Raw genomic sequence first — 27462 nt, forward strand, 5'->3', positions numbered from 1 at the left:
GTAAGCATATTTCCGGCAACGGATGTCTGCAATAGCACCAACAACAGCAACAGAAACAGCCACAGCTACGGCAAACGGCGGCAGTAGCAGCGACTGCAAATGTTGGCTCCGGCCAAACGAGTCCTCTGTCCGGGAGTCCTTGTAGTCAGATAGGAGAAAGTCAGTCAGTGCCGGTTACACATTTTGAAAAGTGCTTGGCGCTACCGACATGGCACGCCTGCCATTAGTTCTTCGCCTGAAGGATGGGCTAGGTAGTAGGGGGTCGCAATGGAGGAGTGGGCGACTGAGTTGAAGAGTGTCCTGTATCTGCAGCTACATATTCCTGGGCAAAATAAGTGTTGCACTTCAAGCTGCCATGTGTGTGTTTGTGTGTGTGTTTGTAGTTTTGCACAAATATTTGCATCTGGAATATTTGCGCGCTCCATCATAATTCAAACACAGATGCGATGTTTGCAGAAGAGCAATCATTTTGACATGCAACTCGCTTCAAAACCGAATTAAGTGGCATTCAGCGTCAGTCGGAAACCTCCAACCACCTCCAACCCTAAGCCCTTATCTCATTGTGTGTGTGTGTGGTGATTCCGGCTCTGCCTGTCCTTCAAACTCTATTGACTTTAGTTGGGGAAAAATTGAAGTTCGTTTCGCATGGCAGTGATTGGCATTCACGCCATTGAGAAGGCCAATTGAAAATTTTCCAGTTGAAAACAAAAAAACCGAATCACAAAAGTTATTTTACATTTTTCCCGCCAAATTGATCGATTATTTACTGATCAATCAGCGCCATCTAGCAGGCACAGTGGCGACACCATTTACTCACTAGCGACCCCTGTATGTCTGGCAACCCTGTCGAATATTTAGTGGCGCCACCTGTGGTATTTCATTTGGATTTTTTGTGGAATCTGGTCACACTATTTTAAAATTGGACAGCTTTTTTTAGCGGGAAACAGCTATTTTCAAGGTGTCGGGTCTTCGAACATGTTGTGTTTTTGTTTTGCATAACAAATAAATTGCGAGGAAATTGATTAAAAAAATAATGCAAAATGTTGAACGTAAGCTGCTTTTATAGACTGAGTACTGCGCTGAGGAGACAACTGCATGTGAGTTCCACTCATCTAAAACGGAGGAAAACAGCAGAAGAGAAGGTAAATTGTAACTTTGCCCACAAGTTGTCCAGTTTGACAGCCACTGCGGCGTTGTAACGATATAGCCGCAGCTGGAGCTAAAACTGTACACGCTGACTAATGATGTAGAAATCCCCCAGAATTATAGAGTACTCTCCCAAGAAGCAACAAACGGGCAATGGAGAATCATCCGCTGCAGCAAGCATCTGGCGGCACATGAGCGTAGCCCAATTGGCACAGACCCTCGGAAGACCCATAGATGATGTGCAAGAGGCTATGTTGTATGTGAAGGGAGCGGACAATATTGAGGCCTCGGCCAAGCTGCAAGATTTGAAGATCATTCAGGAAATTGCAAAAAAACTGGGCACAAAGACACGGATTGTGGCAACACCCGAAACTACTGTCGAGGATGAGCAAAAGGATCGCGATGTGGCACCCAGGCCACCAGCAACTGCGGAACTGCTAAAGGCACGACCTCCCGTGGTCACGGTAATGGGTCATGTGGATCACGGCAAAACCACTCTGCTCGATTCGCTCCGTGGCGCCGATGTGGCCGCTGGTGAAGCTGGTGGCATTACCCAACACATTGGAGCCTTCACTGTTACCTTGGAAAACGGCGAGCGGGTAACGTTTCTGGACACGCCCGGTCATGCCGCTTTCAGTGCCATGCGGGCACGTGGCGCTGTGGCCACCGATATCATTGTTCTGGTCGTGGCTGCCGAAGATGGGGTAATGGCTCAAACCCGTGAGGTTATCCAGCTGGCCAAGGAAGTGCAAGTGCCCATTATTGTGGCTCTCAACAAGATTGACAAGCCCGAGGCGAATATTGTAAGCCAAGTGACTCCCTCCCTTAGTAATTCCAATTAATCATTTCTTTTTCTTTTTGTAGGAGAAGAGTAAACAACAATTGGCCCAAATGGGTCTCACGCTGGAGGAGCATGGCGGCGATGTGCAAGTCATACCAATCTCGGCGCTTAAGGGCACCAATCTGCAGCTCTTGGCTGAAGCTGTTAGCACGCAGGCCACATTAATGGGCCTGAAAGCAGATCCCACTGGTCTAGTCGAGGGAATCGTAGTGGAATCAAAGACAGATCCACGTCGAGGAAAACTATCCACAGCAATTGTCTCCAGAGGCACTCTTAGAAAGGGTTCAGTTCTTCTTAGTGGTCTAGCCCATGCCAAAGTAAGGGGTCTCTTTGATCACAACGGTCAACCTCTGACAGAGGCGCCGCCTGGAACACCAGTTGAGATTCTTGGCTGGCGTGAGCTTCCCCTGGCCGGAGAACTCATCTTGGAGGTGGAAACTGAGGTGAGTAGCAAGAGATTTAACTCTGAGAGTCAAGTTTCAATTAAGATTTCCGATTCTTGCAGAAAAAAGCCCATGCCGTCTTAAAATATCGTGAGCATGAGGCTCAAAGGGAAAAGATCGAGTCCAGCAGCGATGAGATTCGCAAAAAGGAGGAGGAACATCAGGCCAAGTATCGGGCTGAACGAGAGGCACGCCGCTTGGCTGGACGTTTTCGTACGAGAGGTGGTCAACGGGTCAAGCAGGTGGACATAAATGATGGCATACCCAGGGTCAGTGTGATAGTCAAGGGCGATGTCCATGGCTCGGTGGAGGCCATTTTGGATGTGCTAGAGACTTATAACAGCAACGAACGCTGCCGCCTCGATATTGTCCATTACGGAGTTGGCAATGTGACCGAGGGTGATCTGGAATTGGCCAAGGCATTCGATGCCATCATCTATGCCTTTGCTGTGGAAACACCACAAGCCAAAGCAGCCGGAGATGTTAAAATACATAGCTACAATGTGATCTATCGCCTGATTGATGACCTCAAAGAGCAACTGAGCAGCAAATTAGCACCTGTCGAGGTTGAGGAGCAACTGGGCGAGGCCAATGTTCTGCAGAATTTCATCATCAACGAGGGACGCAAAGAGGTGCCAGTGGCCGGATGTCGTTGTACCAAGGGCGTTCTTAAAAAATCACACAAGTTCCGCTTGCTACGCGATGGAGAAGTGATCTATGACGGCCATTTGGAGTCTATGCGTCATTTAAAGAACGAAGTGGACTCAATCAAAAAGGATGTAGAGTGTGGTCTACGCTTCAAAGATACAAAAATTCTGCCTCAAGCTGGTGATATTCTTCAATGCTATGCCACACAAATGGAAAGCCAGCAAACGGATTGGGATCCAGGTTTCTAATAAATGCACCACTGTCCCTACAAAGCCATCGCCGTCGTTGTTATCGTTATCCACTACTACAAAAAATTGAATGAATTATATATATTTGTGTGAAGATTATATAAAACAAATTCTCTATATAACATATCCAACTTCCTGTTGATCTCGCGCCCGAGCTATGCTACTCGATCACATATACACACCCTTCACCCACATGCGCTTAGAATTGCTTAGGAACCACAGTACAATATACAGCTGATAAGGAGCTCCCATGGACGGAAGCTGCTCCAAAATGGGTCAAAGCAATGCTAATTGGTAGTTCGTCGCACTTCTTTTCGTCTCCAGTACCGCCCCGCCCCGCTTTGGCGTCACCCGTTACCGCAGATAAACGATTTCCGTTGATGCCTGCCTAGGCCCAATTAGTATCGCATTTAGAAGAGTCCTACATACATATTCATACCAAATGAATGAATGAATGCCATTTACATACATTTTAGCGCGCCAAGTCAAGTGTATTTCTATAACATTATCTATCATTCCAAGAGTCAAGAGTCGTTCTATATAAATTTTATCGCATATTCCCTTGAAATTCTAGCAACATTTCGAATGAGAGGGAACTTTGTTCATTTTTTAGCAAATTATAGATTTCTAATATCATTCGAACGAAAGCAAAAGTAATTCCAAAAAAAATTTAGCCTTGAAGTTTCCGAAAAAGGAACTGTTCTCCGTTATTGATCAAGAAACTATATAAATATTCCAAGTTTCTTGCAAACGAAAGCGAAGACATTTTGCTATTAGTTCTCAAAGTTTTTTTTTTTTTTTTGGAAAGGAAAGAAGCATTATCAAAAACCATGACAGGAAATGTGGCTTAAAATTGATAATTAAAAAAAAAAAAAAATAGAATTATAAATAGAATGAATGGTTTAATCGGAATGCGGAAATAGAGACCAAAAAAAAAAAAAAACTTCTGGAAAACGTTATTTTAGTTCTTTTTTTGTTGTAAAATTTATGAATGAACTAATGGCAAAGTAATCCACACCATTAGCTATTCGATATTTTACAACAATGTCATACAAATTGAATGGCAGACAGACAGAGAGAAAGATCATGTGAAATGGACATGCTATATCCAATGTGTCTGGGGGGCTTGTTAAAATGAAGAAATCTGCGTAAACACACATGTGTTTTACTGTGTGTAATTAAAGGCCAAAGGATAAGCGGCAAAAGAGCAAAGGATCGCCTAGGCTACTGAAATTTATGTTGTCGACACATGTGCCCAACTTATCCATCTCATTAGGGGGTGTCAAGTGCAACTTGAAGATGTGTAAACGCATACGAAAACACACACACACACACATGGATATGGACAGAAGAAAAGAAAGGGAGACGGAGAGAGAGATAGAGAATAACCAGTTGAAGACTTCGGAAGACTTGGTTAAACAGCATAACGAAATGTTAGTCTCTTTTGATGGCTACAAGAAGCCGGTTGACCAAAAGGATCACTGTCCAAAAAAAAAAACAAAGTTAGTTATTCACTAAGTGGAGGGCCATTAACTTAAATACATTTTGTACACGTTTGATCTTTCGTTTTTTGACTGGAACAAAAAAAAAACCCTTTTATCCAGTGCCTCAGCCCTGATTAGGCAGCGGAAGCGATTGTATTTCTGGCATTATCGCAGCAGCCGCAGCCAGCCAGCAACAGCAGCGACGCAGCGCAACGTCGATCGGGGGAAACTCATGATGATGGCACAGCACACACAGAATTAGAGCGATCGCATGTGCTGCGACTCGATCAGTTGCTGGCGGGCGCTCTAACCCTTCGGTTGTTTCAGTCTCAGTGTGTGTGTAAAGTAAAGAAAGAAAGTGCCCCGCGAGTGGAGTAGTCCTCCTCCTCCTCCGCCCTTCACACTCCCACAACCAGTTAGTCTCGCTTCTTAATTCATCGTCATCGTGTGTCCTTGCCATGCGCAAGCGCAAAGTGCAAATTGAAAAATTTATTTCCCCACATGATAAGAAGAAGTGTGCAAAATAATTAAAACTCAAGTGGCAAACTTTTTGAAAAAAAATCTCCAATCAATTTCAATATTTATCTACATATTAACTGTATACAAAAAGTTAAATTATTCGTTTATAACCAACTATTGACTGCTGAAGCTGCTCCTGCTGCTGCAATCTTCAAGTGACAAAAATGGATTTATCGAGGCGGTTGTGGTAAGCATCTGACAAACAACATTCATGTAGTATATCCCCCTTCTTCCTTCCATCTATCGAAATGGCAAACTGTGTTCGTGTTTGGCATGAAATTGATTCCTTTTGTGTGGCCCGCAAATTACTGTGTCAATGGGAATTTTAATTTCATTTGAACTACATGGGCAAACACTTGATATGTCGCTCCTGGCTGGTTGCCATCATCCTTCACTGATTGTCCTCTCTCTCTTTCTGTGTGTGTGTGTGTGTTGGCCATGTGTGGGTGTGGGTGGATTGGGTGGGTGTGACTTTTTGCTACTCATTTCCTGACTACGTGCTGACTATGCAACAGGCAGGCAACGGCCACGACCACGACCACGACGTTGACTATGAGGACGACTCCTCCAGCGTTTCGTTATTGACACTACGCGACTGGCATTATCCTGGCCAGCGTTTTGTTTGCATGCCAAATTACATTGCCAACGTAATTGAAGTTTGTTAATGAAAATTGCACAAAATGTTTCAAACAATTTTATTGCAAACAGAATAAAAGCCCTCCTTTCTCCCTCAATTTCTCTCTATTTGCTTGCCTCTCCTTTTAATTGACAGCAATCACAATTAGCGTAATTCGATTCAAAAATCTTTTATTTCTCTCATATAATGAGAGTTTTTATAAGGCAATTAAAAAAAGGGTTCAAGGTGCAAACTAAATTTACAAGGGGTAATTCAATGACAAATTTTAAGTCCTTAGAGTGCATAATTTCAAAAAATTTAACTTAAAATAAAGTGTAATGGAAAAAACCTTAAAAGTAATGTTAATTATAATGATGATAAGCTTCAATTTATATATTTGATTAAAGCAAATTTACAAGGAATTTGAAGCAAAAAAACATTTGAAAAACATTTCAAAAGTTAAGCAAATCATAAAAAGTTTGTTACTTTGTTGTTTAACATTTTGGCAAATAAATAAATCTTAAGATTTTTCTATCTGAATTTTAAAGTAAAATCCAATTAAATTCGATTATGTTAGTCGATTTATTAGACAAGTAGTTTTGCAATTGAAAATTGCGATTGAAATGTTTACGAGATAATAAACTGTCTAAAAGGCAAACGGCAAAGGAAAATTTCAAAAGCGAGATTAGAAATCAATTAGGATTTTGATAAATTTATTTGGATTCGAAAATGGGAACCTCTGATTAAGGCCTGATTAAAAGTAATCGAACTTGTCTTGGAACAAATAACATTGATAATTTGTTTAATTCATTCTTAAAAAGTAACATATACTAGCACCAATATTATCTATAATATGTTTATTAATTAGTGCTCATAAAGCAAAAAAAACAGACTCAAAATATTTAATTTGTGAATTAAATAGACAAATAATTGAACCAGATTTGGTGTTAAGCCTTATTATGCTATAATAATTGTTGGATACTTGCAACATTACATATTAATAGAATTATTTTGCAAATTATTTAAGAATAAATGCTGGCAAATTTGAATTGAAGTTAAATTTGAAATGAAATATAGTTTAAATTAATGCAAAATGTATGTGGCAAAGCATTTGATTACTTTTTTCAGAAATGTTGTAATTATTTCAAATGTTTTATTTCCAAACTATGTATCTCCAAAGTATTGTATTTTTAGTTTTAGGTTTTTTTTTTGCTTCGCCTATTAGGGAAGAGAACGATTTCTTGTAATAGTTTATACTGGATACTATATACATTGTTGTATATAATGAGTAAATTTTGTTCTATTAGAATCTGAATATCTTAATTAAAGATACGATTAACATATCATTGAAAAGAATTTCAAAAGAAATGTGTTTAAATCTTTTTCTATCAAATACACAAAGGATTCACATGACAACTTAGCGGAATGTGTATTTTTTTTTAATTATGAATAATTCCAAAACAATCGTAAAATGTCAAATACTTTCCCCAACTTAAACAAATTTTATGAAATATTTGCCTAATTTCCAGGAACTAAAACAAATTTTAGTATATGTATTTAAATAGTTAGCGTTTAGTTAAACGCTCATCCCACAAAAAGATTCGACACTCTGCCGTTTCCAAACATATTCTTGAAATTTTCCTTGATTAAGCCATTTGATTTCCATGGATCGAGTATAGTTCTGCCCCACATTTTATACAATTTCGAATTTCCGGCTAAAAAATTAACTTCAAAAAGCCCACTGATCACATTGGTTCAAATTTTCTGTTACACATTCTCACCTGTTTGTGTGTGTGTGTTTGTGTTTTTTCAAATGCCTTTTGTTGGTTTTTTAAATTGTGTGTGCCATGAGGAATCAAATCAAATTTTCGTATTGAAATGTAAATATTTATTCCTAACTAACGTCCCACCTCCTCCTCCATGACTGTGTGTGTGTGTGTGCCCAGTTTAGGTGAAGTGCTTGCGCTTTGAAGTGCTTTCAGCGCAAAACCCAAAAAGAGTCGAAAATGTACAAAGAGAAGAGACAGAGGAGATACATAGACATCAGTTCAAAGTTGACGGCTAACTTGGAGAGAGATCAGGCCACAAAATGTGCTATACACGCACAGACAGCAAAAGCGTGTGTTGGGATATCTATTTTGTATAATCTGGCCATTTGGCCAGAGAGTTGACCGCAGCATTGCGTGCGTTTTATTTTTGGCCAAAGTCATAAACCTGGCACCGACAACATAAAAGCCCAGAAACTTGTTGCCTTCTGTGAACGATGGACGTACCAACCGACAGACTGGCTGACTGACTGCCACTATGACTCTCAGATTCACTGGCTGGCAGTTAGCACAACCATTCGTCAAGTAGTTTTGTATTTTAAAGTCTTTTTTTTGCGCGAAACAGTTTCCACTTGAAGGCGAAAATTCCCAACGCGTTGTCAACCCCAGAAGGATGGAAGAAAAGACGATGTTAGAGAAGGAGAGGGACGCGAAGGCACAATTCTCTGCTGATGAGATCTTTTATTTTCCATTTGGCTGTGTAAAATATGGTCAACATATGAAAACGTTTTTTTTCTTTTTTTGAAATGCATGAAAGGAAGTTAATCAGAAAATTTCGCAGAACACACACAGAATGTTTCGCTGCTTTTATAGTCTTGGGCAATTGAATTTATTCTAATTGAATTTTATCTTAACATTTTTCTGTCGGCCATTAACTTAGACCGACCATGGGGTCAAAAACTCTCTCCCTCTCTCTCTCCCTCCCTCATTCCATTAAGCCAGAATTTGTGACTCGTGACGTCTATGAACTTGAACAGTAAAAAAAAGACATATAAAATTAAAGTAGAAGAAAGTGTTGAGACAAAAGCCATACAAATTAGTGAAATATTATATAGTTCAAGTTCTTGTTAGATCATCATGCGATTGGAATTCTTCTAAGTTTAACCATAATTTTTCTTGGAAAAGGCACTAAATTCCCCCAACCTAGAGGCACGCACAAAAATTGTTTATTAAGAGTTTCTGTTTTTTTTTTTTTTTTTGGTGTTTTGTTGATATTCAGTAAACAGTAAATTTTTTGAAAAATGTATGCTTCGGAAATGATATTCAGACACGAGCCTTGAAATAAATATATACATACATATACCCCACCTCTGACTGCCTCTCCCCTGCGGATTTGAATTCGAATCGTAGCATAAACACTCCAATTGCATAATGACTTCTTAATAGACCAAATTGCCAATATGTTAACATATATTCCGATATATTGCGTGGGTGTTCGGAACGTGCAGAAACGCGCCTATCTGACTTGTTGAAAAGAAATCTGAAATCTGTTGAAAATTCATGGGAATATCGAATGATGCAGCAAATTAGCAAATAATTCTCATAATGATCGCTCCATGGATCAATTACAATCGCTGAGTAGCCAAGTTCATGGCGGCAAATGTTGCATGCTGCATTTGCAACATATGCGTTTGAGAATGAATGTGTCCCTCTTATGACAAGTTCTGCTGGATAGTCTGCTAATCTCTCTCTCCCTTTTTGCTGACTGTTCCCATGACTTTATGTTCTCGTTCTGCTTAATTAACAAAGGCTGCCGACTATCTGCAGCATTTAATTGTAGTTCAGAGTCATTCAAAATCAAATGCCGCAAATATGTTAATGTTTAATGCCCCCAAACAGACTAAAACCACATTGGTGCAGAGGTCGTTGAACGCGGTCTGCAACGCGGAAGATAAAAAAGGATGCCCCGAAAATATGCCAAAGACGACAGAGAGAGGGAGACAAAACATTTTTGCTCGACTGCAAAAATATCCAAAATTTCTGCACAAACTAGAGGCCAACACAAGACGCAGGCAAGGGAAAAAAAAACACAAACGGCGATGCGTCACATGCAGCAGCAGCAAAAAAAGGAGAGAAAAAATCGGCAACAAGTGAAACATGCGTCGAGGAAGAAGAGTCTGGCAAAGGCAGACAACGATACAAAAAAACAAGAAACATTCAACATATAAAAATATTTTGACTGCCGGCAAAAAAGAAATATCGCGATCAGCGCTGGTGTTCCAACCCATCTCCTCCTCATCCTCCTCCTCTCTCTCCTCAACGCTGGCAGAGACGTGCCATGCATCTTGATGACAGGGACAAAATGATGACCAAAAATTTAAATCAGCCACAGTAAACATTTATTCTCATGAATATATGTATGTATTGGGGCATGGGGCATGGGGCATGCCCCACCCCACCCACTGCCACTAATGTTTGTTACGTTGCAGCACAGCTTCCGTTCCCTTTGGCAGGAGTAGCGAATTTTATATTTTTGGCCATTTAGAAAGTATGAGTAGGTAAACGGGTAATGGTAATTACGCTATAAATCAATGTCTGGTCTACATTTTGGCTGTCAGTGATAAAATTTCAGGCAATTGACTTGGTTAACAATTCATTCGAAGGCTATTATAAATAACTTAAAAATCGTGTGTGCGTCAAACAACCTGTACAACCTGCGAGATGATGATGCCTCCCACCAATTGTTTATTTGAACTGACTGGTGCTGACTAAAGCATTCTAAATGCTAACAAGGTCAAGAGAGAGAAGTTCCGAAATGACAGTTCGTGAAATACTTCTTAATCTCCAGAAAGAAAGCGATAATCATTCTTTAAAGTAACTTAACATTAGATAACTTAATCCTAATGGAACTATGTACATACATAAAAAAAAAACAATTTTATAATACCCTCTGCAAGGGTATAAAAATTCAGATAACTCCAAACTTTAATTGAGTAGATAAGAAATCGAATTTCACTTACCTTATCAAATCCCAGTGGCGCATTTCCAGCCACATTTTAAATTATTAAAAATAAAACCGGCTAAAAAATAAGCTAGAGCCAAATATCGATAACTCTTCCCCCAAGCGGGCACACAAATGCGTACCATTACTTTTTCTGCTGCTTCTTCTCGTTTTCGTTTTCAATATAAAAGTAATTTTTAATATAAATGTGAATCACTGAACCGATTTTAATGTGAATAGCAGCATTTTAAAGGTAATCACTTGAACTTTAAGAATATTTAATTTATTTGAAATAATATACACTTCTTATAAGCAAAGAAATAATAATTAGGTTTGCCGGCAACACAAGCGAACTCGATAAGCAAAAAACAAAAAGAGAGTGTGTGAGAGAGAGAGGGAGTGGAGAAGAGTAAGCTTTGATATATTTCATCAGAGATTTTAATTATTGCTATACATAAACAGGATTTCTATTACTTAGCATATCGACAAAACTCAAAATATAAAAACTAATCCGCCACACAATATCTTTCTTTAACTTTGATGAAAAAACAAATCTTTATCCCTAAACTCTTAAGTAGACTAGGAATTGGGTGACACTTGAATCAACGGCATTGATTAACAGTTTTCATAAAGATAATCATGTATGTATGTATGTATATAAAAAAAAGGCATAGCATTCCTGATATAATCTTTAAAAAATACCACAATATTCACAACTCTTCAGATTCTTTTATTTTGATTAAGTAAGATTAATGAATTTTTCCCGCTTAATTCTCTGAATTTTGCCATGCATCCATTATAATCATTTGCTGAAAACATAACAAACATAACAATTCTATAAAAAGAACAAAAAAGTCGAAAAAAATACTAATAATTTTTATGCAGAATTGGAATATATTGTTGAAAACATACATATACATGTATATACTTATATTCATTTCATTTTCGTTTCTGCCTCCATTTCAGCCATAGCTATGCTGTGTGTAGTTTATTGGCCACATATGTGTAATATCATGGTGCTAATTATGTGCTGATATATGCCAGATTAGGGGGCATCCTGTGAGAACTATTTTTATCATTAACTGACGTGGAAATGTTTATAAAAGCAACTTGATTAAGAGACTCACTTGCTGGCTCTCACCCACTTGTTCAACTGGGTGCAAAGTTCGCAAGAGTGCCTACAATAATTGGGTAGGCAGGTGGGTTGGTAGTTAGGCAGGTGGCCTCCTCCTGCAGCTCCCCCATTTCGATGTTGTTTTTTTTTTTTCAAGTGCTATTAGTTATAAGTGAATGCAACTTGAAGCTCAAGCAGCTTGTTGCAATCTCAAACCAAATGAGTTGGGCAAATAGAAAATTGCCAATGTTTGTTTGGGTCTGACTTGGGGTTCGGTTGTTGTTGCTGTTGGGATGATGTGTCGTTGCATTATGATTGCCTCTAATTAGTTGCAGACGCATATATATTGCACTTCAAGTGGTCGCCTGCAACATTTGCCATTAAAATGTTGTTTACAAGTTAAATATTTTTGCTGTTGCCGCCGTCAGCGAGTGTGAGTGAAATTTATGGGTCAGTAAGTTTTGCAAAAAGTTTGCAACCAAAGTGAAATCCCTCCACACATATCTTCTCTATGTGTCTGTCTGAGTTTTCTTTGGAGTCTCCTAACTGTAGATTGTTTGTTTGCCCATTTACTTTGCTCATTTGGTCAAATGCGTGACAAATATTTCAATAGGCAAACATTGTTGTTGCCATTGCTGTTGCTGCTGTAGATGTTGCTGTTGCAGCTAAAATGCCTTTCAGCAACATTACAAAATGTTGCGTAACCTTATGGCAAAACCCTTTTTAGATATGTTTATTATTTTCACCACTCAATTAAGTTTAATTAATTTTGAAATTGATAATTGCATGGCCTAGGTACATAGGCTCTTATGCCAGTCAAAATGACAATCTGCCAAAGGCACAAACACACACACACACACAGAGGCTGTACGTGTGTGTACCTTACTTTATGCAAATGCAATTAAAATTTCAACAATGCAAACATTTACTTCCGTTGCAACAAATGTCGTAGTTGTCGTCTTTGTAGCTGGAGAGGCAGCATCCACCTCCTCATAGAGTCATCATCACCAGCAACAGCAACAGCACTGGCAATGGCAATGGCAACGGCAGCACCAGCAACAGCATTTACCTGGCCACAATTTGGCGTTTTGCATTAGTCTATGTTTATCTTGCGTTAATTGTGTGACTATGTAATTGTGTTTGCACGTGTGCGTACAAAACTTCTAAATACAGATATAGGAGAGATACGTATAGCATGTAGTTAGTTAGTTATATAGATGCTCAAGGATACTCTGAACTAATGAGCCAAATCTTAATATAATATTGTTGCCTCTTTAGCTTTGTGTGCACTACCAACAATAATGCTGATTAAGGTCACACTTGAAAAAAGTTTGATAACAAAGTCTCAAAATGTTGCCGAGACGCTCCAAAGACTTGCACAAATTTTGAACGCTAAAATATTTCGCCTGGCTGCAATTTTTATTTGCTGCAATGCAAAGTAAGGCAACTAAGGAGAGCGAAAACGAAGATAAAATGCAGCAGCACCACCAACAACAAGAACAGAATAAAATGCCAGCATTTTATTACAATCAGCATAAAAAGGCAAGAAAACAAAAAATAAAAACGAGGGGGGCCAGCAAAAGTCAAATGATTGCATTGCAGCTGGAAAATCGGTGGTGAATCGGTGGGGGGTTGCCCATGAAGCATTCAAGGAACATTCCATCTTCATCAAAGGCTCCAGTGCGGCATCAGCATGCCACGCACAATTGTTGCACCCAGCAACATTTCGATTGGCATTCAACGAGTATGTATGCACAATACTTTACTTACCCTCAATGCCCTTATTGCCCTCTGTTTGACTCAAGTGGCATGGGAACAGGCACTAAGTGTTGCTGTTGTGCTGTTGGGCTGTGGGCGGGGATGCAACCTCGGGGAACGATGAGTCATGAGTGATGTAAACAAATCAAACGCCAGCCTCTGTCTTCAGGTGTGAAATCTGCTTAGAATTTATTTTTGCTACAGCAACTTTTGTTTAGATTTGAAAAATAAAACTTGCCACATACTATACAGTCTATTTGTATATGGGTATGTAGTACATAAAATTAAATGTAATTTGTTATTCTTCTTGAGTTCTTGGTGGGAGTAAGTGGCTAAATGTTATTGTTGCTTTGCTGTGGCTCATTACCGAGGCGCTTTAGTTATTTATGAATTTGTATTTTGTATATGGGGGGGAGAGCATTGCAACATTTCTGGAAATGCACTTGTTGCCTAGAAGATATTTCCAAATACTTAAAACAAAACGCACTTTTCCATGGCCATATAGACAAATGGTATGTGAAGTGATTTCGAACAAATACTTATTGTTGACTTAGTTTCGCCCTGAAATATTGATGGAAACTGTGGTAGGGGTGTGTGGGTTGAGATCTCAATTAATATCTATTTATTTGACCTGAAAAGTTTATATTAAGAACTACAAGAAACAATCATAGAAAGGGGTTAGATGGTGTTTTTGTGTCTTCTTTGCCTTGCTTTGAAATATACTAACTAAAATATATACTATGAAAAGTATTCGAAAATCTGAGTCCCTGAAACTCCCCTGACTCAACGAATTATCATTACCGAATGACAAATTTCATGTTTGCGTGTCCTTACATGGGTTGCAGTTAAGTCAGAAGATCTGTAAGAATGTTGGGTTTGAGTCTCTTGTAAATCTCTGTCTCTTTTTTCTCTCTCTCTCTTTCTCTCTGTCCCACTCACTAGCAGACAATGCACAATGGTTGCTATTGTTCAAATGACACATTATTCTCCAGCGGCCTGACCTGATCTTGGGGGCTATTAGTGTTGAAAATCCTTCACTACCAATTTAGGGCATTGGCAAAAGGCAAACTAAACTATTGTTTGGCCCCCATTGGCTTTTGTGGTTATTATTCTTTTGGTATTATTGTTGGGGTTTCTGTTGAATTTAGCATTTCCGCTGTGGGGGCTATTTGTTTGACATTTATGTGGTGGTGTCGGTGGGTGGAGTTGGTTTACATGTCAGAGGAGAGTATGCTCTATCACATACATATGTAACTCATTTGATGTTTATGTTGTATATATCACGTGGCATCCGCCACATGTGGCACATTGCCTTTTTCCTTTCTTTCTTTATTTTTGTGTATGTGTGTGTGTTGGCAAAAGGGGGCATAATTTTTGCGTAATCAGTGGCACCACAAAGAACAAAAATATAAACCGGGCATAAAAATTCATGAACCAGTTGCGGTTGTGCTTATGTTGTCTCAGCAGATTTTGCCCAATTAATTGTGTCTTCTTCTGTATCCTGTGCCAGAGGAGGCGTCTGCTCGACGCCATCCTATCCCCCTTTCCCCAATATTTGTTACTGTGACATCTCTAGCTACAACCGATGCTCAATGGACTGTGAAATGTGTGACGTTGTCGTTGTCTTGGTGGCATTTGCCAAAGCAATAGGTGTCCTGGCATTGGTTTCAAAAGGGAAATGCGCTCAAATTGCATTAAAATGCCAACACAGAAGCATAAAAATTATGGCCACACACTTGGCGTGCCTTACTGACTGCGACTGCAACTTGTCCTGCACTTGGTTGGTTGGTTGGTTGCCTCGTTGGCTCTCTGCTCCTGTCATAAGCAGCACGCCTGCTGCGTGCTTCTCCCCGCCCCCTTAAAAAGACATCAACTCGAAGGCGTCCAAGTGTAACAAAACGAGGCGGTAACTGTTAAGGAGGACAGGGGAATGCACGCAGTGTCAGAAATTAAATTGGCAAGACCCCAACAATGAAAGACAACTACTACTGGTAGTAGTAGTAGCAGTTCCTGCTGGCTCTCTGTGTCTCTCTGACTGCAACATTGAACGCTTTTGACATATTCACGCAACTTGTCTGCGTGCTCCTTGCCTTCTCCTGGCAGCGGTGGCGGCGTCGCCTTGTCTGCGGCATAATCATATATTCTCCTAGAGGGGTAAGGGGTACTTATTATTTTTGCTTTTTCGTTTTGGGTTCGCTTTTTATTTTTTTGGCAAATCGGCAGGAAGCGCTTCTAAATTATGTCTTGTTTATGTGGCATTGCATATTTATGGCCCCAGCGACGCATAATAATAAAAACAAAAACTGAATCTTACCAAGAAGAAATCGCAAATTTTTACTTGACCAAGTTACCCATCTTTGACTTCAATGCCCCAATCCATCTACTCCATCTCCTCCTCCAACATTTCGGTTTGTCTTTAAGCAAAAACAAGTTCAATGTTTGTTTGCAGTGACCAGAGAGCATAAACAAGTTCATGATGACAATGTTGCAGTTGTTGTTGTTGCTGCTGGGAAGCCCTAGAAAAGTTTATTTGTACACCTTGGCCGGACGTGGTGTTTGTTGTGTATGTGTGTGTGTGTGTGAGAAAGTCCAAGTTGCTTGACAAGCAATGCAGAGAGTAACATGTCAACCATCGTCACCTACACCTACAGCACTGGCCTGTTGCATCTTTAATGAGACTTCGAGTGCCTCTTTGGTCAAGCATGCGGCAAAGTCAACAAACATGCTACATGTGACGTAGTTACGCTACAATGTTTAATTAAATTATGTTTCACTTTTGCAGCTCAACTGCCTTGATAGCATTCATCATACTTATAGGCATCCATAATTCACAGAGTAGATTCGTAAGTATGCAGGATTGAACTTCATTTACACAATTGCCCGCATAATGGCACGCGTTTTCCTCTTTAGCCCGGACTACGACAAAAAAGACAATATGGTGCGAATATGTATCTACCGGCCAGTTCGGTGACGCCGGGTGGCGAGGGTGACGATCCCAACGAGTGGACTGAATGGAGTACTCCTTCCGATTGTTCACGCACCTGCGGTGGTGGTGTCTCTTATCAGACGCGCGAGTGTCTAAACAGAGAGTAAGCAAAGCCTTTCGATTAAGAAGTGCTTATGATACTACGTTTGAATTCTTTACAGTCACAATGGCGATGCCGTTTGCAGTGGTGGCGATCGCCGTTATTATTCCTGCAACACTCAAGATTGTCCGGACGAAGATCCCGACTTTCGTTCGCTGCAATGTTCGCGTTTCAATGACCAGAAATTCGATGGAGTTCTCTACGAATGGGTGCCCTATACCAATGCACCCAATCCGTGTGAGTTGAATTGTATGCCAAAGGGCGAACGGTTCTACTACAGGCAGAAGGAGAAGGTTGTCGATGGCACACGTTGCAATGACAAGGATCTCGATGTCTGTGTGAATGGACAGTGCGAGAAAGTGGGCTGCGATATGATGTTGGGCAGCGATGCCCAGGAAGACAAGTGCCGCAAGTGCGGTGGAGATGGTAGCACCTGTAAAACAATTCAGAATACTTATAGCTCTAGAGATCTGGCTGCTGGATATAATGATTTGTTGTTGGTACCACAAGGTGCAACCAATATACGTATCGTAGAGTCAAGCCCGTCGAATAACTATTTGGCCTGTCGTAATCAGAGTGGTCACTACTACTTGAACGGTAATTGGCGCATTGATTTCCCACGTCCCATGTTCTTTGCTGATTCTTGGTGGAACTATCAGCGCAAACCCATGGGATTTGCTGCACCCGATCAACTGACTTGCAGTGGTCCCATATCCGAGAGCATTTACATTGTAATGTTGGTTCAGGATAAGAATGTCAGCATTGATTACGAGTACAGCATTCCCGAGTCGCTGAGTCACAGTCAACCGGATGCCCATACATGGACACATCGCGAATTTGGTCCTTGCAGTGCCTCATGCGGCGGTGGCACTCACAAGCGTACAGTGACTTGCCACAATCGTATTAACTTGCAGGAGGTCGACAGTGGACTCTGCGATCCCAATGCTAAGCCCGATGAGGAACAAGCCTGTGGAACAGAGCCTTGTGCTCCCCACTGGGTTGAGGGCGACTGGAGCAAGTGCTCAAAGGGTTGCGGCTCTGATGGTTTCCAAAACCGAACAGTAACCTGCACTCGTATCTCATCAGATGGGTAAGACGCATTCATTTTCTGAAGCCTTACATAAGATATGTGAGTAAACCTTTAATTTTGCAGTGAACATACGGTTGAAGATGATGCAGTATGCCTGGAGAAAGTTGGCAATAAGCCGGCTACGACTCAGGAATGCAATCGTGATGTTAAAAACTGCCCGAAATATCATTTGGGTCCCTGGACACCTTGCGATAAACTGTGCGGCGATGGTAAACAAACCCGTAAAGTTACCTGTTACATTGAAGAAAACGGACGTAAACGTGTTTTGCCTGATGAGGATTGCGTCGAGGATAAGCCTGAGGTGGAGAAGTCATGTCTCCTGGCACCTTGTGAGGGTGTTGATTGGATTATTTCACAATGGAGTGGTGTAAGTATTCTGTAGAAAACATATGAGGGGTAGTGCCTTTTCACAGGATCCTTACTCTACCAACAGTGCAACGCTTGTGGCCAAAACACTGAGACTCGTACGGCTATTTGTGGATCGAAGGACGGCAAAGTCTATCCCGAGGAGTTTTGTCAACCAGAAGTCCCCTCACTAACCAGGGAATGCAAGTCACCAAAATGCGAATCACAATGGTTCTCATCGGAATGGAGCAAGTGCTCGGCACCTTGTGGTAAGGGAGTCCAGTCCCGCATAGTTATCTGCGGGGAGTTCGATGGCAAAACGGTTACGCCAGCCGCTGATGATTCCAAATGTAATGCCGATACGAAACCAAATGCTGAACAAGAATGCGAGGGCGAAGCAAAGGAGTGTCCGGGAGAATGGTTTACTGGGCCTTGGGACGAGTGCAGCAAACCTTGCGGTGGTGGTGAACGTGTTCGAGAGGTCCTGTGTCTTTCAAATGGTACTAAGGCATCTAACTGTGATGCAAACAAAGTGGAGTCCATATCCGAGAAATGTAATACAGATGCTTGCACCGATGATGAGGTTTTGCCTCTTACCAGCACTGATAAACCCATTGAAGACGACGAGGATGAGTGCTCTGAAGATGACAGTGATGTTGAGTTAATTACCGACAGTCTTCCAGACGAAACAAAGAGCACCGACCAATTTGAAACCGACGATGATTCAGAAACGGAATCCACACTGTTCACTGATGAGCTGATGTTGAGTGATAGCCCAGATACATCCACCACTGAAGACTTGGCTTCGACAGATAGTACTGTGGAAGGCTCTGGAGATAATACAGAGAGTACATCAGACAGCGGAATTTCGTCTGTTGAAGGCAGTGGAGATACCGATGAAACAACTGAGTCATCTTCCGATGCTACAACTGATGTATCAGATTCCTCTGACGTCTCAGACATTTCCAGTTCTGAAAGCAGTGACGCAACATCCGAAGCATCCTCCGGTGCAAGTTCTGAATCTAGCGATTCAACTGATGCATCTACAGAATCTAGCAATATTTCATCAGTATCGTCGGATGTTACAACTGATATATCTGGATCAACAGATGTTTCCAGCTCCACAGATGCATCAAGCTCTTCAGACCTGTCCTCTGACTCCTCCGATAAAACAACTGATAGCAGTGATGCTACAACTTCAGTTACCGATTCGAGTGGCACCACAGATATTTCTGCTTCCGAAGAATCAACTGAGCAATCGGCTTCTACAAGTGGATCAGAATCAACCGATGCATCGCCTACAGTTGATGTATCAGGATCAACTGATGCATCTTCCCCAAGTGAAGCAACGTCCACGACTGATGGTACAACCTCCAGTGATGTCTCCGCATCGACAGAGTCTACCTCTGAAGACACTACTGAAAGTACCCCCGACACTTCCACGGATACAACCGAATCCTCATCGACTGACGATTCTAGCACCACAGATGCTTCAAGTTCAGAAAGTACAGCGGATGTATCTTCAAGTTCCTCTGTATCAAGCGAAGGCTCAACAACCGACGTTGGAAGCACTGTTGAAAGTTCTACTGATGGTTCAAGCTCATCTGATGGTTCCAGTGATGGCTCTACCGATGTCACAACTGATGCATCAAGCGATGCCTCAACTGTTGGCTCTTCCGATAATACAACCGATGGCACATCCGATGGCTCTACTGAAGGTTCATCAGATGACACAACTGACTCTACTAAGGAAGACAACACCGGCTCAACCGAAAGCACCGAAACTGGTTCTTCAGATGGATCGACTACAGACGGTAGTAGTTCTAGCGGTTCGTCGGATGCTACTGAATCGACTGACCTTACTGATTCAACTGCGTCTCCTGAATCAACGGATTCATCCACTGAAGCATCCACGGATTCAAGTGGATCTACGGAATCTACCGAAAGTGTTGCTACCGAAGAAAGCACATCCCAAGGATCAACCGAGAGTACGTCAGAGGGATCTACAGACAGTTCAACTGAAGGATCCTCTGATAGCACCACTGAAGGAACTTCCGATAGCACCACTGAGGGATCTACTGATAGTTCATTATCAACAGAGTATGGCAGCAGTACTAGCGACATCTGGAGCTCATCCGACAAAGATGAGGAGGCTGATTCTACTACGCCAAATACCTGGGAATCCACAATCGGAAAGGATAAGCTACGTAAATGCACGCCCAAGAAGAAGGAATGCTCCAAGTCCAAATACGGATGCTGTCCGGATGGCAAGTCTACACCGAAAGGACCATTTGACAAAGGCTGTCCTATTGCGAAGACTTGTGCTGATACCAAGTACGGTTGCTGCTTGGATGGCGTCTCACCAGCTGAGGGCAAGAACCACAAGGGTTGTCCGAAATCGCAGTGCGCCGAAACTCTCTTTGGATGTTGTCCAGACAAGTTCACTGCTGCTGAGGGTGAGGATAATGAAGGATGCCCAGAAACGACAACGGTGCCACCTACAACAACCTCCGCCCCTGAAGAGACCACCATTGAAATTGAGGGCTCCGGCGAACCTGAAGCTGAGGTTGCTAAATCATGTTCGTTCGATAAGTTCGGTTGTTGTCCGGATGGTAAGACACCAGCGAAGGGTGAGAACTTCCAAGGCTGTGAGGAGAAAGCAGCACCAAAAGAACCATCAAAGGGCTGTGAGAGTACAACACACGGCTGTTGCCCAGATCGTCGCACTCCTGCTGCTGGTCCTGATGGACAAGGCTGCTCAGCTTGCACGGCGGAACCATTCGGATGTTGTCCGGACAACGAGACACCAGCTCATGGCCCAAGTGGTGAGGGCTGCTGTCTAAGCGCTGCCTATGGATGTTGCCCTGATAATATTGTGCCCGCTCGTGGTCCCAACTTCGAAGGTTGCGATTGTAATGCTTCTCCCTATGGCTGCTGTCCGGATCAGAAGACTGCCGCCCGTGGCTACAACCAAGAGGGTTGTGCCTGCGAAACCACTCGCCATGGCTGCTGTCCCGACAAGATCACAGCTGCCAGTGGCCCCAAGTTCGAAGGTTGCCCCTGCGAAACTACTCAATTCGGTTGCTGCCCCGATGGTCTTACCTTTGCCAAAGGACCACATCATCATGGCTGCTACTGCTCTCAGACGGAGTTCAAGTGCTGCGAGGATGGCAAGACTCCTGCCAAGGGTCCCAACCACGAGGGTTGCACTTGCCTGGAGAGCGAGCACGGCTGTTGTCCCGATGGTGTTAGCAAGGCCACAGACGACAAGTTTGGTGGCTGCGAGAACGTGCAAGAACCACCACAGAAGGCTTGTGGATTGCCCAAGGAGACGGGCTCCTGTGGAAACTTCAGCGTCAAATACTACTTTGATACGTCATATGGCGGTTGCGCTAGATTCTGGTACGGAGGCTGCGATGGTAATGCGAATCGTTTTGAGACGGAAGCCGAGTGTAAAGATACTTGTCAAGAATACGAAGGACAACATGTCTGTCTGCTACCCAAGAGTTCTGGTCCCTGTCAGGGATACACCAAGAAGTGGTACTTTGATGCCGAACGCAATCGTTGCGAGGAATTCCAATATGGTGGTTGCTACGGCACGAACAATCGTTTCAACAGTCTGGAGGAGTGCAAGGGAACTTGTGCGATCAGTGAAAGCATACGTAAGTAAAGGGAACATTTACTGGAAAAGATCTAGGGATGAGCAAAAAAAAAAAAACAGAGTCAGATCTCTGGCTAAAGCAAAGCACTTTGAATTATTTAACTAATTGATTAATTTTGATAATTTTGCAGCTGCTTGTGAGCAGCCAGTGGAGAGCGGTCCATGTGCTGGAAACTTTGAGCGTTGGTACTATGACAATCTGACCGATGTCTGTCGTCCCTTCACCTATGGCGGTTGCAAGGGCAACAAGAATAACTATCCCACAGAACACGCCTGCTCCTATAGCTGTCGTCAACCGGGCGTACTTAAAGGTTTGATCTCCTCTACTAACTTAGTTTGTATCTTTTTATTAGCTTGGGGTCTTGTTTAATTTTTGCTTGGGCTTATTGTTAAGCTATTACTTAATTTCTTTTATCCTGATTAACGGTTATGTTTTTCCCACAATTTCCCTCCTATTGCTTGGTCTATTGGTTAAATTGTATGCGCATGATTGCTTGTTACTTCTTACCTGCACCTGAACCTGAACCCGACTTCCCCACACCAAACAAACTCCTCCTGTCACTTACAACCACCCAGAGCAATGCTCACTACCTAAGCAAACTGGTGATTGCAGCGAACAGCATGCCAGATGGCAATTCTCTGAGACCGAGAAACGCTGCGTGCCCTTCTACTACACGGGTTGTGGTGGCAACAAGAACAATTTCCCCACATTGGAGTCATGTGAAGACCATTGTCCCCGGCAAGTTGGTAAGCTTTAAATGTTGTTGGCGGCTGCTTTAAATGTGTGCAGGAATCCCCAGTGGGATGCCCAGAGCAAATAATTATTTAACAAATTTTCATCCATTTGTCCGGCAGCCAAGGATATATGTGAAATTCCCGCTGAGGTGGGTGAGTGTGCCAACTATGAGAGTGTCTGGTATTATGACACCAAGGAAGAGTCCTGCCGTCAGTTCTACTATGGCGGTTGTGGCGGCAACGAGAATCGTTTTGCCTCCGAGGAGGCTTGTCAGACACGCTGCGAGAAGAAAGAAGAGCCAACACCTCCGCCAGCCCAGAGTACAGCCCATGTTTGTGATGAGCCCGAAAGTGCGGGTGAATGTGACAAGTGGATTATCAAATGGCGTTTCGACAAAACTTCTGCCTCATGTACTCAGTTCTATTATGGTGGTTGCGGCGGCAATGGCAACCGTTTCGATACAGAATCCGACTGCCAGCAACGTTGTGGCAGACAGCCCGAACCTGAGCCCCAGCCACAGCCACGACCAGTGCAGACCCAAACTCGTCCAAGGCCTGCCGTTAACCTGTGCGATCAGCCGGCAGATGTGGGTACATGTGATCAATATGTACTCAAATGGAATTACAATGCTACAGAGAATCGTTGTCAGCAATTCTATTATGGCGGTTGCGGTGGCAATGATAATCGTTTCGAGACCGAGCAAGACTGTTCCGCGCGTTGTGCTCCTGCGATAGACAATCGCTTTGATGGGCCCGATCCTGAGGAGCAGCATCCAGAGCCCGATACATCTAAATGCTTCCTGGCCTACGATTCGGGTAATTGCTATGAGAATGTGACACGTTGGTATTACAACAGTCAGGAGGGTTTGTGCGACGAATTTACGTACACTGGCTGTGGCGGCAATGCCAATAACTATGGCAGTGAAGAGGAGTGTCAAAACGAGTGCAATGATGCCCAAACCACTTGCTCCCTACCTCCAGTTCGTGGACGTTGCGATAATCTGTCTACCCGCTGGTACTTCGATGAGCGTACTGGCGGTTGCCAGGAGTTCGAGTTCACCGGTTGCCGCGGCAATCGCAACAACTTTGTTTCGGAGCAAGCCTGCTTGCAGTACTGTCGCGATCAGACAGCACCCGAACCAGAACAACCACAACAGCCAGTAAGGATTAGCCCCAGACTGTGTATGTGGACCAATGGTTTTAAGAAATGATTGCATTTCTATTGCAGGTCTACTCTGTCTGTACGTTGGCGCCCGAGAGTGGAGAGTGCGACAATCATACCACTGCCTGGTTCTACGATACCGATAAACTGGCCTGTACAGCTTTCACGTACAGCGGCTGCGGCGGCAATGGCAATCGTTTCGAGACCCGTGATCAGTGTGAACGTCAATGTGGCGAATTTAAGGATGTCGGTAAGTAATTATAGTCTCCTTTATAATTCAATATCTAATCAGTCGTGTGCGTGTATATGCGTTGAAGACGTTTGCCATGAGCAAGTGGATTCAGGTCCTTGCACTCAGTGGCAGACCAAATACTATTTCAATAGCGACAAGAATGCTTGTGAACCCTTCACTTATGGCGGTTGCGATGGCACAGGCAATCGATTTAACGATCTTTATGAGTGTCAAACGGTTTGCATAGCAGGACGTGAACCCCAATCCCCGGCAGGTACTGCCAAAGGTAACAAAAGAAATGTCATGTGCGACAAGTGTTCAAGGTTTCTAATCCATTTGTATATGTATCTCTGGTTTTGTAAGTAGAAATCTGTTTGCTGCCGGTGGTTATCGGTCGCTGTAATGGACCAGCGGTCCAGGAGCGTCGTTGGTACTACGATGATGCTCGCGGAAATTGTGTATCCTTTATCTATTCTGGTTGTTCGGGCAATCAGAACAATTTCCGCTCCTTTGAAGCATGCACGAATCAATGCGGAAGTAAGCCTGTCCAAGAGCTTCTACACCAACTTGCACCTTGTACCTTGCACTTTGCACCCTGCATCCACCTTTTGCCCACCCTTATTTAGAATGCTTGATTCAGTAGAAAAATAGTTGAAGTAGTTTTAGTTTCTTCCGCACTTTCATTAACCTTAAGTTTGCACGGGTTCTTCTTCGGGCGGGATATACTAAGTGTAAATTTAAGTATTTATCATAATATTGCTAATCACAACATTAATTTCGTCTTCACAGAGCCTGTGGACAATGAGGTTGATAATGAAATTGGCCAAAGTCGTTGCGAGAGTTACGAAAACGAGTGCCGCGATCTCCGTTGTCCTTATGGCGTTCGCCAGGAGTCGGCCCGTTCGCAACCAGAGTGTACACAATGCGTTTGTGAGAATCCCTGCGAGAACTACGACTGTCCCGAAGGCCAGCAATGTGCCATTGAGGTGGTTAGTTCCGGCGATCGTCAATTTGAGCCCATCTGTCGCGACATTAACAAGGCTGGAGAATGTCCCCAACTGGCAGCCAATGCCAGCAACTGTGCTCGCGAATGTTACAATGATGCGGACTGCCGTGGTGACAATAAATGCTGCAGTGATGGCTGTGGACATCTCTGTGTCCGCCCATCACGACCCACTCTGCCACCAGTAACTCGGGCCCCTGCTATTCTTTACCCAGGCGACGTGAAAGCTGCTCTGGAACCCAAAGAACAGCACGAGCTGGATACTCACACCTCAATTGGTGGAATTGCTGTCTTACGTTGCTTCGCCACTGGTAATCCACCACCAAATATCACCTGGTCTCTTAAGAATGTCGTGGTAGGTTATTAAATTAACTCCCAAAAGAAATTTGACCATAAAAAATGTTCTATTTTATTCACTTGCAGATCGATACTAACCAGGGTAGATACGTTTTGACGTCCAATGGCGATTTGACAATTGTTCAGGTGCGTCAAACCGATGATGGCACCTATGTGTGTGTAGCCAGCAATGGCCTGGGTGAGCCAGTTCGTCGTGAGGTGAATCTACAGGTGACAGGTAAGTCAAAAGTTTAAATACCTTTGATCTGGTCTTGTGCTTTGTTTTTTTATTTTTGTTTGGTGCTTGGTAACTAACCAAAATTTTTGCATGACGCTTGTTCTGATTAATCTGCTTGGTGTTGGTAGCTGCTAAGGATATATCCGCTTATGTGTTTGGCGAGAAGAATGTTACCCAGATAGTGCAATTGAATAGTCCGGCTTTGGTGCGTTGTCCAGCCGGTGGCTATCCAGCACCGCATGTAAGCTGGTGGCGAAACAATCAACTATTCGGTCGTCGTGCCAGCGAGCGGGCTGAAATGACTCGGGATTATTCACTCTTCTTCCGATCGATTCAATTGTCGGATCTGGGTGTCTATACTTGCGATGCATATAACAATCAACGACCTGCCTCACTAATTGTCACTCTAAAGGCAGTCGGCCCAGCCCGATCGCTAAATCCGGCGGATGACCAATATTTGCAGTATGTTATAGATCCGGCCACAGCGCCAGTGACACAGAGGCCAAGTTATCCATATAGACCCTCGCGTCCAGCTTATATACCGCCACCTACAAGTAAGTAGACGCTTTGCATGATTTACCTTGGCATGGGATCTCGAAAATTTGAATGTTGAAAGGGTACAAAAATCAATAGAGTTACTTTGTTATTAATAACGATTGTCTTCTCTTTCTCTTAGTCAATGCCAATGCTGTCCTTAGTGCGAACCCTCAAAATTCGTACACGCCCGGCTCCACCATTGCCCTTAGCTGCGCTGTGCAAGGCTATCCAGTGCCCGAGGTAACATGGACCAAGGATAAGGTGCCATTGCAAAATAGTGAACGCATACAGATTACATGTGAGTCAACTTATTCGCTTGAATTTAAATCCTCATCGTTACAAGGAATATTTTTATTATTCTAGCATCCGAGCCTCATCGTTTGGTAATCAGCAATGTGAATGTTCAGGATTCTGGACTCTATGGATGCACAGCTCGCAATAATATCAACTGGAGCTCAAGCGAAGAGACGATTACCATTCAATGTAAGGGATTCTGACTTCAAATTTATTGTTTCTGTATTTAATATTGATTGGGAATTTCTTTCCAGCTATCATACCTGTGTCTCCTGAGTGCATTGATAATCCTTACTTTGCCAACTGCAAGCTTATCGTGGCTGGACAATATTGTGTCAATAAATATTACGCCCAGTTCTGTTGCAGATCCTGCACACTTGCTGGCCAAATTGCGCAGCCTCATCCCAATGCTCTATAATTCCGCACATAATAGAAAGAAAGGAAAAAAAAACAACAACAAAAATTGCCCCATAAAACTTAATTTTAGTTCAACTTTCACTCGATTAATTTGCAGCGATCCCATTTTTAAAATGTAGTTAAACCAAATATCTAATTTACAAGAATCAAACAACGAAATACCGAACAATTTTTTAAGTTAGTTACGATATACATATATTTTTTTCTTCCAAGCACACCAAGCAAATAGTATTAGTTCTGTTTTATGTTTTGTTCCTATTTATATTCTTGAATTATCTTAAATTCAATCTCCATAGTTGAAGGAAGAAACATGGCTAAAAAGCGTATTTCACTCTATTGTTCTATATATACATATAGAGTCTACGATAAATATTTGTGCAACGAGCAAAAGTCTTTAAGTCTTAAAAAAACCATAATATTTGTAAATAATTTAAAAAATTTATCTAATAAAAACGAGTGCATATGTATAAATACCCAGGTGATTTGACAGATTGTAATTGTAATGAAAACCCAACTGGTAATCTAGCTCTTAATTTTATGTGGAGGAAATCCGTTTTGGGAAGGGAACTTTCCTCATTTCCCCATCGAGGATCCGCCACTATATTAAGAGCGAAATGAATGCCATTGTATTGATATTCATTTCTGTATTTTTGAAATTATACAAGTACCGATGTAGTAGTCAAATTAATAATAATAATAATAGTTCGACGATTAGCGTTTCAATTTTTTAAAGAACAATGAT

General features: G+C 42.3%; 2 protein-coding genes across 6 annotated transcripts; both read left to right on the forward strand.

Moving 5' to 3' along the window:
• The first annotated feature begins 945 nt into the window (after window positions 1–945).
• Window positions 946–3452, forward strand: mIF2 (mitochondrial translation initiation factor 2). Of its 2 annotated transcripts, none has more exons than XM_068299997.1 (4): window positions 946–1142; window positions 1251–1949; window positions 2011–2430; window positions 2493–3452. In XM_068299997.1, exons 1-4 carry the CDS (start codon window positions 1041–1043, stop codon window positions 3324–3326), a joined length of 2055 nt encoding a protein of 684 aa, XP_068156098.1. In that variant the 5' UTR covers window positions 946–1040; the 3' UTR covers window positions 3327–3452. The 2 variants fall into 2 exon arrangements, with proteins under 2 accessions (XP_068156098.1, XP_068156099.1); XM_068299998.1 differs by having other exon boundaries at window positions 1021–1142; window positions 1262–1949.
• A 1636-nt stretch (window positions 3453–5088) lies between these two features.
• On the forward strand, window positions 5089–27191 carry Ppn (Papilin). Of its 4 annotated transcripts, XM_068299622.1 has the most exons (18): window positions 5091–5516; window positions 16367–16427; window positions 16495–16673; window positions 16732–17760; window positions 17824–18127; window positions 18194–21767; window positions 21898–22077; window positions 22343–22513; window positions 22622–23661; window positions 23730–23913; window positions 23981–24181; window positions 24262–24432; window positions 24685–25253; window positions 25322–25472; window positions 25601–26026; window positions 26149–26307; window positions 26373–26492; window positions 26558–27191. In XM_068299622.1, exons 1-18 carry the CDS (start codon window positions 5494–5496, stop codon window positions 26719–26721), a joined length of 8706 nt encoding a protein of 2901 aa, XP_068155723.1. In that variant the 5' UTR covers window positions 5091–5493; the 3' UTR covers window positions 26722–27191. The 4 variants fall into 4 exon arrangements, with proteins under 4 accessions (XP_068155726.1, XP_068155723.1, XP_068155724.1 ...); XM_068299625.1 differs by lacking the exon at window positions 25601–26026 and having other exon boundaries at window positions 5089–5516; XM_068299623.1 differs by lacking the exon at window positions 22343–22513.
• The last annotated feature ends 271 nt before the right edge of the window (window positions 27192–27462 follow it).

Source organism: Drosophila tropicalis, unplaced genomic scaffold, assembly GCF_018151085.1.
Source record: "Drosophila tropicalis isolate 14030-0801.00 unplaced genomic scaffold, ASM1815108v1 contig_878, whole genome shotgun sequence".
NCBI lineage: Eukaryota > Metazoa > Arthropoda > Insecta > Diptera > Drosophilidae > Drosophila > Drosophila tropicalis.